Here is an 11,404-nt window from a genome sequence, read left to right as displayed (position 1 = left end):
AGAAAGAACATTAGAAAATATCATGATATATAGACTAATAATTTTTTTATTGTGATGTAAAAGTCATAAATCAGAATTAACTGATATAGTCACAATTAAATAATTAATTAGATAATTAGAAAAAATTAGTTAAATTATTTGGGACACAAGTCGGATATTTTAAATAAGATACTAAAAATTAACTTAGTAAATTTTTAATAATAATTTAAAAAAATATATTATGACTACTCGAATCGTGTGTTAACGGTATATAATTCGATGAATTTTAGAAGTGCGAACAAATCTAATATATACGTACCCTTAAAAGTACTTTTCCCTCAATTTTCACTCCACTTTAACTACCTAAACCAACACACACACAATTACACACACTCATACACCTTATATAAACACACACACAACAGATTAGGAAGGTGAAGAAGATGGGGCTAGACTACTACAGTATCCTAAAAGTCGAAAAAACCGCGACCTTAGATGACTTAAAGAAAGCCTACAAGAAGCGCGCTATGAAATGGCACCCCGACAAGAACAGCTCCAACAAGACCGAAGCCGAGTCCAAATTTAAGCAGATCTCTGAAGCTTACGACGTTCTCAGCGATCCGCAGAAGCGTCAGATCTACGATCTTTACGGTGATGACGGCGCCGCGCCGCCGCAGGACAAGGGGTTCCGCCGCCGCGACGCGGCCGAGATTTTCGAGGAGTTGTTTGGGGGATCGGAGGAGAAGGAGGGGAGGAAGGCGAGCGTGGTGGAGAATAAGCTGGTGTGCGGATTGGAGGAGCTGTATAAGGGATCGAAGAGGAAGATGAAGATTTCGAGGAGCGTGCTCGATGAGAATAGGTAATTTGGATTGGTTGGTGTGTACTTGTGTTTAATGATTTGTTAGTTTTGGTGAATTTTGTGGTTAGAGTATAATTTTGATTGGGAATTGGATTATGAATTGTTTGGGATTTTGTTTTGCGGGTTTTGGATGATTAGAATGTGTGATTTGGATTGTTTATGGTGTAATTATGGTTTTCGGGATGCAAATTTATGTGAATTATGTAATTGTGTGGTTAGGGTATGAGTTTTGATTGAATGTGAGTTATGAATAGTGGTAGATTGCGGTTTAGTTATGTTTTTAGTTGATTAAGATGTGTTTAGTTTAGTTTGGTTTTGATTAGGCTATTTGTTGGATCTGAGTGGTTTAGAATGAATGATTAAGACTTTTTGAGTATAAGTAGGAATTTTTAGAGGGAATTATTGCTTGTTTTGGATGTAATGTCAAAATTTGGTACATCGGATATACGTTGTTAATATCTCAGAAGTTGGTTATGAATATTATGTAAATTGGTTTGGAATTATCTCTTTTGATTGTTTATGTTGTGGATTTATTTTTAAATAAATGGGATTCTGAATTATGATTTGTTTTTATTTTTGCATTGTCAATTAATACAAATTAGTATTGATACTTATCTTCAATTGTGGTTACTTTTGTAGTAAGCTTACTACTGTTGAGGAGATTTTGGCAATACATATTAAACCAGGTTGGAAGAAAGGTACAAGAATCACATTTCCCGAGAAAGGTAATCAAGAACCTGGTGTTACTCCAGGAGACCTTATTTTCATCGTAGACGAAAAGCCTCATGCTGTTTTCAAGAGAGACGGGAATGACTTGATTATGCATAAGAGAATCTCTTTGCTTGATGCTTTAACCGGGAAGACCATCAAATTGACAACTTTGGATGGAAGGGATCTCAGGATTCCGATTAAGGATATTGTGAAACCGGGTCACGAGGAGGTGATTCCCGATGAAGGAATGCCTATTTCGAAAGAACCTGGAAAAAGAGGGAGCTTGAAAATTAAGTTTGATATTAAATTTCCATCAAGGCTTTCGTCGGACCAGAAATCTGATCTCAGAAGAGTTCTTGGAGGTAGTTACTGACTAGTATGGAGTTAAATTACGAAGCTTGTGTTTATCACTAACTCTGAATGCGGTAACTACAGTGGAAGCATGTAAATTTTAACACTTCCACCATTAGAAGAGCTTGTGTATAGTAGGAAGATGGTGCTATTTAATCTTCGCAAGTCCCTGTTGAAACAGAGCTTATTTCAGCTTCGCTTTGCTCCGAGTAAGTAGCTTTCATGTTTGGTCTGAATCTTCAGTAGCAGAATCAAATGGCAAAGGCTTATGATTCTGATCAACTGTAGATTTATATTTTATTTTTCTATTTTTGTGACTGTATGAGAAAAACATCCTCTGTGTATTGGTTGGTCATTCTATAAACGAGTTCATAATCAATATCTGTATTACAAATCTCCAGCTTTGATTTTTCTTTCCGCTTAAATTCCTAAACTTCTGATCAATGTTCAAGACATGCTTCCTGCACGTAATAGAACTAGTGTTTCTTACATATGATATATGAGCAATATTAGTCCCAGGCTCAGTAAGCCTGTCTTATTTTCTCGACAGCTACCAGAAATCAGCTCATCCGTCGAGTCTCGTGGTTCAGTCTGGTAAGCTAGTCACGGCTGTAATGCACAAATCCTGTGCCAGTAGTGTCAATTTTGTGATGGTATCACAGAAATCTGGTCTCTGACTTGCATCCTGCGTTTGAGCTTAATTTAGGGAGGAAGTCAGGTGATATGGACATGCATGTGGCTTAGAACGTGCTTCCTGAGTATAAAATAGAGTTGAAAGCGAAACAAATGGGAGAGTGCAAGATTTTCATTCTTGTTCATGCTTCTGAAACTTTTTAAGGAAGAAGCAATTATCGTTTTTAAATGTGAAGTTAGTTATAAGTAAGAAATAAAATTTTTTATGTGTTTGTATAAAATTTTAATATTTACAACTTATCAGATATAAAATTTATTGATATAATAATAAATTATCTTTTAAAAATGGTCCTTTATGTAGAGTCATATTCGAAAAACAAAAATATGTCGCTAAAAGAGTTAGGATTTCAACTTCTTATATTTTGATTAAGTCGAAAGTTGACTTATAAGTTATTTATACAAACGGTACGAATATACTGGAGTTATTAGACAAAAAACCCAACCAACTTATCATTTTTTCTCCCAAAGCCTTTGAACCTTTTTTTTTTTTCACCGACCACCCCAATAAACTTTACTAAATTTGCGGGGGAAAAATAATGAGAGTTACTTATGGCTGGCATGGACTCGAGTCTTTTTTAATATAATCTGAAACGTTAGTTTTCTATTTCCAGTTACTTTCTCAAGAACCTGTTGTGCTGAAGTTGCCTAAAAATTACAATATGAGAACAATTAAGCAGCAAGGAACACTAATTTCTCTTCAATCGACTTCTCTGATGCCTACGATGTTTTAATATTGCTGTCACAGTGCTACTAGTTTCTACTTGTGATGTTTCCAGCTTTCTTTAAGTCTATCCAGAACATAGATTGCTAGAGAACATGTCGTCGTCCCCCCTGTGAACAAGAATATTATCCAAAAGCTGTCGATGCTTAGACTGGCTTCATCATCACTACTTGAGTCCACGCCTACACATCTCTCTTCTCCAATCGTCCTGTCCTCTAGCTCTCGAAGCTTCCCAGATTCAGTGACTTCCAGCAGTGCCTTGTCTAAATCAGCTATTATTGGTGAACCCTTTGGAAATGCCTGGTGAAGAGTGATTATTAGGACATCAATAAAACCATATCGATTAAAGTTTCAGGAAATAAATCTTAGAGGGCGTTTGGGAACATGCATTTCATTTCAAATAATGGATTTCAAATGACAGGATTTAAGTTGTCATTTCAAATTCTCAGGTTATTTGATCAAATCCAGAATTTCAAATGAAATCCAGGTTTTCAAACGGGCCATTAAATGAATGGGATTACTCACAAATCCCTGCCCTCCTACTTTATATGATGGTTCTACTGCAACAAAGCTTCTGCAGTGCTTGGCAAGAAAAAGCTTAAGATAAGTATCCGTCATGAACCCTGCTGCAATCTTTCCAGTTTTAAGCGCGTTAGCAAATTCTTCTTGCGAGCTAAAACTCTTCAGGTTGATAGCTTTAAAGCCCAGAACTTCTTCCAAATATTTGCCAGAAAAACCTCTTGTATGCCCCACTGTAGCATTACTGGTCTTCAGTGTGTCTACGTCGGAAACTCTAGCTTCAAGCTTCTGGACAGTGAGCATACTACTAAGACTTGCGCTATAACTTTGTGTGATAACCAACGCCACAAATAGCCAGACCACTACAACTAGACGTGATAAATTGTTGTGAAGTCTTCCGCCTGCATACGACAAAGTATTAGCATATAGTGCCTGTTTGGTAAACAAGGCTTCTGGCTTTTTTTGCCAAGAAGCTGACTTCTACTTTTCTTGACCCGTTTGTGTAAAAAGCCAGAAGCCCTTATAAGAAGCTGAGAGTGGTAGCTCTTGTTTCAGGATTTCTACTTCTTTCCCAAACAGTTTAATAACTTATAAGTCTTAATTTACTTCTCACTTCTAGTCCACTTCTTTACTTTAAGTAAGAAGCAAACATATTACCTTGCAAAGAGAAGAGAGTGGTAAAGGATAACCAAATCAGGATTCCAGCTTGATCCGTTGCAGAGCCTTGAAGTCTCCGGTTGTGTTTCCTCTCAATCAACCATATGACAAAGCCATTGTAGATTGTTATGGCCAATATAAGCAGCCACATGGCTTTTGTGAAGGGCTTCATGAATAGCCAAGATCTAGAGGGCCTTTCTGATTGGACAGGTACTAACATTGTCAATGATGACCTCGTATAGGTACGTGTGAATTCTGCGTATTTATATCTGTTGGCAATCACATCGACGCCAACTACTCCATCAAATTTCTGCTAAATCAAATTCAACCCGAATCACTGTTAAATGTTCAGTAAAGTTTACAGTAACGTAGTTAAGAAAGAAACGGGAATGAGGATTGACCTCACCTTTAAATAAACTTGTTCAACCAAAGAGTCAGAGGTTCCATTGTAGGGGATGAATTCATATGGTGGGTGGTATGGCAATCTGGCCATGACTTCTCTGAAGGTATCAATTACAAATCCAGTAAAAGTTAAATTGTTAGTCTGTGGATCATACGAAATGTTTATAACTTGTTTCAACATGCCTATAGTAGGAACACCTATTCGCCAAAACCCAGAGCTGCTTGAAAGAGCCCATCCTTTTGGTGCATACAAGGATTGCCCGGGCCAAATGACTTGTCCCAGGCTTTGCATAGAAGAGTTGTAGACAGCATTATCGCCTATGCTTTCTGAGAAACCTAATCCTTTGGACCAGGTTCCAAGTTCCTTGTAACTCTTCTCGATCACATTGACAATTCTGAACTTATGAGATGGGGTTAATTTCCTCTCATTATATTGAACTCTGCCAGTCAACCCGTAGAAGTGGACGGAAGACATTTTGTCCATAAAAGTTGCGGTGTCCTTAGCAACTTGCATCTTCCTTCCTCCATATGTATGTGCTACTGCCCACAGAGCATCATAGGTCTCCACCGCTGAAATCCCAGGCTGATCATTTCCTTCTTCAGGATAATCTAGACTGAACTTTTTCTGAAATCTCGTCTTGAACTCTGCAAACCTTAAACTGGACGTTGAAAAATATTTCTCAACTCCTATCACCCCTTGCATTGAGTGAATGGTGGTAAGATTGAGCGAGTGGAAAAAATCAGTAATTGGGTTGGTGACAATCCAGATATAATCTTCTTCCACCATCTTTAATTCTTTTGCTTTCTGAAATAGGCGAATGGCCAATTTTATAGACGTATGAACAACAAAAACTCTACACGGCTGTAATCTTAGCCTTGTGAGCTCTGCAGACAATGATGAAGCTATAAAAGATTTGAGGGGTACAAGGTTACTTATTTCAGCTCCGACTTCCTGTAAGGACTCCATGAGATAAGGGATGACACTGCCAAAGGCAGAATCAGTATCATCTTCGTATATTATGTTGACTCTGTGCCAATCCCAGGACTGCACAATTGCAGCCACAGCTTTCATTTGTGCATCCTGGTTGGATACCGAGGCTTGAACAAGGAAAGGCCAGCGCTCCATGGCCCATATCGGAGTCACATCAGCAAGTAAGAACATAGGAACATTACCTTTGTTACTGACTTCTGCAACGCGTGATGCTTCTTGCCATGTATGTGGTCCAATGATGACTTGAACTTCCTTAGCAGCAATTAATCTTTTGGCTGCATTGTTTACATGACCAAGTGAAACAAATCAGTTACTCATGCATGAATATTTCTTCGTATATTTCAAGGTAGCCAGTGTAGTTTACCTAATAGAGATGCCAGGGCAGGTTCACCGCGGGAGTTGAGTATGTGCAACACAAATCTTTGATCCGCCTTTCTGCTAATATCTTCTAATGCAATCTGCAAGGAAACATTTGCCTCCTTTCCAGCACGAGACGTGCCATCTATTATAGCCCCTACAGCCACTTGGGCGCTTGTTGTTTGCTGCAGCCAAAGCAGGACTAACACAGTGCAGAAGATGTAACTAAGTATCATGTTCAGAGCACGGTTGGATAGCTCAAGTGGTTTAGAGTATATCCTCTGTCGTTCTGGGTTCGACCCTGGCTCACCCCGAGAATTTCTGATGTTCTTTGTTTAGTATCCAGTTTGTTGGATCATGGATGCATGCAGCTGTGAGCCTAACTATGCATTTTATAACAAGGAAAGTCGAAATGACCTCTCGATCAGATGGTATGTGAATAATGAAAGAGCATGTAAACTACCTGTTGAACCTCAAGCAAATGCTTAGCCACATTTTTTGTTTACTCATTCAAAGTACACAATGGATTCTGGTCCGTTGACGATGGTCAACTGTTTGACAGTATTGGCTTGTAGATTCCATCAATATTTAAATGGCACGAAATTTCAGTATTTTGGTTTAATTACTGTTATTTGATAGACTTCTTTTATTATGAAAGAGTAGCATAAAATAACTAAGGTTTGAGCCATATAATATGTACTGTCAATTTCTTTCGCAATCAATAGTTTGTATTTTTTTTTCCCCAAAATATCTTGCAACCCCAGAAAATCCTAAGCTTCTAAAACCTCTCTAATTCTCTTTTCTTTTCTAGCTGTCGATAGAGTTTTCATCGCTTTTCGCCGGTGGAAAGTCTCAAAATTAGTTAATTTCTTTTGATTTATTCCCGTTTTTTCAATAATAATTTAATAATCCTCACATGGATGTTAGATCTTCCTCAAACCGGGTGGGACTCATGGGCTTATAAGTTATAACTTAATTGTATAGTAAAAATTTATAAGTTAATTTTCGACTTCTGACATGGAAGACAGTGTCTCTTTTTTACCGACTTAGATTGGAGAATCACAGGTGGTAATGAGATATTAAAACTAAACTATATTACTGCTATTGTGTCTGAGACAGATAATCTGCATTTGCTGTGCACAGTTTAAGACTAAACAGTTACAATATATACAGTATAATGATCTACAATAAGCTGATTAGGAATGACAACTAATGTAAGTTCCAATTAGTACAGAAAAACTATTATGTTGCAGTATGTGGATCTTCAGGAATTTCTGCATCACTAACTTTTCTTGAAAATCTTTTTCTTTGATGCCCCCAATGCTTTAAGATCATTATCATAACATTACTTATTTGTTGAGTAAACTTTGCAGCTCTTCCCCTGAGTCCATCAAGAGCGTAGATTGTCAGAGCACACGTTGTTATCCCGCCTGTTAATGCAAATAGTATCCAAAAGCTGTTAAGGCTTAGAGTAATTTCATCATCGCTAATTGAATCCACTTCAACGCACCTTTCAGCTCCAATCATTTTGTCCTCCAGTTCACGAAGCTTCCCGCTTTCAAATACTTCTAGCAGTGCTTTGTTCACGTCGTTGAGCATTGGAGAACCCTTTGGAAATGCCTGATGAACAAGTCGTCTTAGAAAATGTTTTTGCAGAAATTTAAGTTTCAGGCAAGACTATTGAAATAGGCTTAGAGATCACTTACAAATCCGAATCCTCCTACTTTATATGTTGGTCCTGCTAAAACAAAGCTCTTGCAGTACTTGGCAAGAAAAAGTTTATAAGAGCCATTTAGAAATCCAGCTTCAATGTCTCCGGTTTTGAGGGCATGGGCAAATTCTTGTGGTGAACTAAAATTCTTGAGATTATCTGATTTGAAGCCCAATACTTCTTTTAGATATCTAGCAACAAAAGCTCCTTTCCCATACCCAATTTTGGCGTTATTAGTCTTTAGTGTCTCGATGTCAGACACTGTTGGTTCGAGCTTCTTGACAGTGAGCATGCTAGTAAGACTGGCAGTATAACTTTGCGTGATGACTAAAGCCACAAAGAGCCAGACTACTATTGCTATCCGCGACAAATTACTGTGTAGTTTCCCCCCTGCACATATTCAGATTACCATGATATAGTCTAATATTAGCACTCAGGCTTAAAGTTGTTTTTTAATAATCACTGGTATGCAAATTATACCATTCAAAGAGAAGAGAGTCGTGAACGATGACCATATCATAATTCCTGCTTGATCTGTTGCAGTTCCCCGAAGCCTTGGGCTGTGTTTTCTTTCTATCAGCCATATGACAAAGCCATTGTAAACCGTTATAGCCAATATAAGCAGCCACATGGCTTTCGTAAATGGCTTCAAGAACAGCCATGCTTTATGGGGCATTTTTGATTGGACTGGTACTATCATTGCCACTCCTGAAGCTGTATACGTGTGTGTGAAGTCCGCGTGCTTACATCTATCAGCTAGCGCAGCCACATCACCAACTACGGCATCAAATTTCTGCTTCATGGCAACAGAATTCATTAGACTACAGTTGATTGGTGAAAAAAAAAAAGTGATTAGTGATGCTCACCTTCAGATATATTTGCTCTACCAGAGAATCATATGTCCCATTGAAAGGGATGAATTCGTATGACACATAATATGGTAACCGTGCTGTGACCTCATTGAAAATATCAATCGCGTATCCTTTGCAAGACAAATTGTCAGTCTGAGGATCATATTCAATGTTTACAAATTGTTTAAACAGAGATGCAGCAGGTACACCAATTTTCATAGAATCTGTGATGCTTGGAATGCTCCATCCTTTCGGTGTGTGCATGGACTCCCCGGGCCAGAATACTTGTCCCAAGTCCTTCATTGAGGAATTATATATAGCTCTGTGAGATGTTTGCTTTGAGAAACCTGATTTTTCCTTCCAGATTCCTAGTTCTCGATAGCTCTTTCCAATTACATTAACAACGCCAAATATATGTGATGATTCTGTTTTCCTTCCAATGGCATGAACTCTGTCAGTTATTCCAATGAAGTCGATTCTGGAAACCTTTTCAAGAAATAATTGACTTCGGTTCTTGATCTGAGTGTTCATTTCAGCAAATGTTGTCGCCACCCCCCACATTGTATCATAGGCCTCTACAGCAGAGATCCCAGGTTCATTGTTCTCTGCTTCCGGATATGCTAAGCTGAACTTTAACCGAAATCTTTTCTTGAATTCAACAAATTTTAAACTGCCCTCAGGGAAGTGTCGTTTCACCCCTAAAACGCCTTGCATTGAAAATATGGTGGTAAGATTGACAGAATAAAGTAGATCAGTAATTGTGTTTGTAGTAATCCAGACGTAGTCTTTTTCCATCATTCGCATCTGCTCAGCCTCGTGAAAAACCTGAGTGGCCAATTTCAGAGATGTATGAACCAAAAAAACTCTGCACTGGTCTCTTTTAAGCCTCATAAGTTGTTCTGACAATGCAGTAGCGTAAGGTGGGAGTGGTACGAGGTGCCTGATTTCTGCTCCTACATCTTGTAAGGATTTGAGGAGATTAGGCATGAATCTGCCGAAGGTGGAATCAGTGTCCTCTTCATATATAACAGTGACCCGTCGCCAATCCCAAGACTGCACAATTGCAGCTACAGCTTTCATTTGTGCATCTTGGTTGGACGTCGATGCTTGAACAAGAAAAGGCCAGCGCTCTAGTGCCCATGTCGGATTTGAATCAGCAAGTGAGAAAGTAGGGGTCTGACCTTGGTTGCTGATTTCTATAACTCTTGATGCTTCTTGCCAGGTATGTGGTCCAAGAATCACTTGCACTTTCTCTGTATTGATCAGTCTATTGGCTGCATCATCGACATCAGTAAAAAAATCACAAATTTGACAGGATACATTAATAATGCAGCTTAGCTACTAGCAAGTAGTAATTTAGACAGTTCCAATATCCTATTTCCTGTTGTTTCATATGGCATACATAACAGCGGCAATTACATATCACACTACAATTTAATTATTTCATAAAATATCTTCTTGCTTTCTCTTATTTTATACTATGATTCTTTAGGTTAGGAGTAGTTTACATGGTATGCAATACTGCTGCTGGTTTAGAGAGCCCATTTGGGTGAACTTATGACTTATGACTTAACGTGACTTGTGGTTTTAAGTCATTTTATGGCTTATTTCTGATTTTAAGCCAACTTCTGACTTATCACACAAACAGACATTTTTCAGCTTAAAGCCATAAATGACTTAAAGGCTCTTACTCTCATGTGGTTTGGCATTCTCCGGTTACTCACATTGTTTGTTTGGCATACGAGAAGGATATTCGATAAAGTTTACCTGCTAGAGCCGCCCTGGCAGGTTCCCCTCTGGAGTTGATCATTTTCAACACAAAACTTTGATTCGTCTGTCTGCTAATATCGTCTATTGCCATCTGCAAGGCCACATTCGTCTCCATACCAGCACGAGACATCTTGTCCATAACCGCGCCAATAACCACACGTGTGCTCGTTGCTTGCTTTACAGAAAACAAGAACAACACACTGAAAGTAAAGATCAAGTAGTAAGCTCTCATTTTCATTGCCTCCAAATGTAAGATTTCCTTAAACCTTTTCTGCTCCACATCAAACTATTAATTCATTCCTTCGTCAAAGCTTTCAGTAAACTAATTGTAACATTCAAGTCAATTAGAAATAATCTTCGCGACGCAGATGGAAATTCAAGTGATGGTGAAATCTTTCTCGTTTGAAACATTCAACAACTCCAGTCCTTGATGTTTCCCGAAGGTTCGAATTTGATTCCTTAATTATTCTTCTCTATGCTTTAATAAATTTAAACTTTTGCTTTCTATAATCTGTAATTCGATCAACCAGGCATTAACGTCCAAATTTGGTTGTTAGATCTTACACTTGAGTCTCTGCATACTCAGTCAGTGACTTGGACATGTTTGTAACATTAGGAAATTCAGATCTCATTACCGAAATGATCTCATGGTGTCTCCTTTGACACTTGACATCTTCGTAATAACTGAATATTTTTTCGATTCCTTTATTTTATTTGATGATCAACACACTCGTTAGATACCGTTAGACCAGGAATAATCTTCAATACCTTGAGCAGATATTATACGAGGAAACTACCTACAGCATTGATAGTGATATGAAATTGTAGCAAT

The 11,404-nt window shown here is 38.2% G+C and overlaps 3 protein-coding genes across 3 annotated transcripts; 1 reads left to right on the top strand and 2 right to left on the bottom strand.

Annotated features, from left to right (window-relative positions):
- Positions 1-318: 318 nt before the first annotated feature.
- LOC108197131 (uncharacterized) lies at positions 319-2,294 on the top strand. The gene is made up of 2 exons (XM_017364642.2): positions 319-838; positions 1,478-2,294. Exons 1-2 carry the CDS (start codon positions 423-425, stop codon positions 1,920-1,922), a joined length of 861 nt encoding a protein of 286 aa, XP_017220131.1. The 5' UTR covers positions 319-422; the 3' UTR covers positions 1,923-2,294.
- Positions 2,295-3,162: 868 nt separating this feature from the next.
- LOC108198579 (glutamate receptor 2.5-like) lies at positions 3,163-6,690 on the bottom strand. The gene is made up of 5 exons (XM_017366330.2): positions 6,248-6,690; positions 4,897-6,158; positions 4,491-4,800; positions 3,840-4,234; positions 3,163-3,614 (listed from the first exon to the last, which is right to left on the bottom strand). Exons 1-5 carry the CDS (start codon positions 6,474-6,476, stop codon positions 3,351-3,353), a joined length of 2,460 nt encoding a protein of 819 aa, XP_017221819.1. The 5' UTR covers positions 6,477-6,690; the 3' UTR covers positions 3,163-3,350.
- A 654-nt stretch (positions 6,691-7,344) lies between these two features.
- Positions 7,345-11,020, bottom strand: LOC108198578 (glutamate receptor 2.9-like). The gene is made up of 6 exons (XM_064082691.1): positions 10,570-11,020; positions 8,818-10,076; positions 8,432-8,744; positions 7,947-8,341; positions 7,751-7,860; positions 7,345-7,670 (listed from the first exon to the last, which is right to left on the bottom strand). The coding sequence occupies exons 1-6, from the start codon at positions 10,808-10,810 to the stop codon at positions 7,631-7,633; spliced, it is 2,358 nt and encodes a 785-aa protein (XP_063938761.1). The 5' UTR covers positions 10,811-11,020; the 3' UTR covers positions 7,345-7,630.
- Positions 11,021-11,404: the final 384 nt, after the last annotated feature.

This window comes from Daucus carota, chromosome 8 (genome assembly GCF_001625215.2).
Source record: "Daucus carota subsp. sativus chromosome 8, DH1 v3.0, whole genome shotgun sequence".
NCBI classification, from domain to species: domain Eukaryota; kingdom Viridiplantae; phylum Streptophyta; class Magnoliopsida; order Apiales; family Apiaceae; genus Daucus; species Daucus carota.
This window is presented reverse-complemented; position numbering and strand designations above follow the sequence as displayed.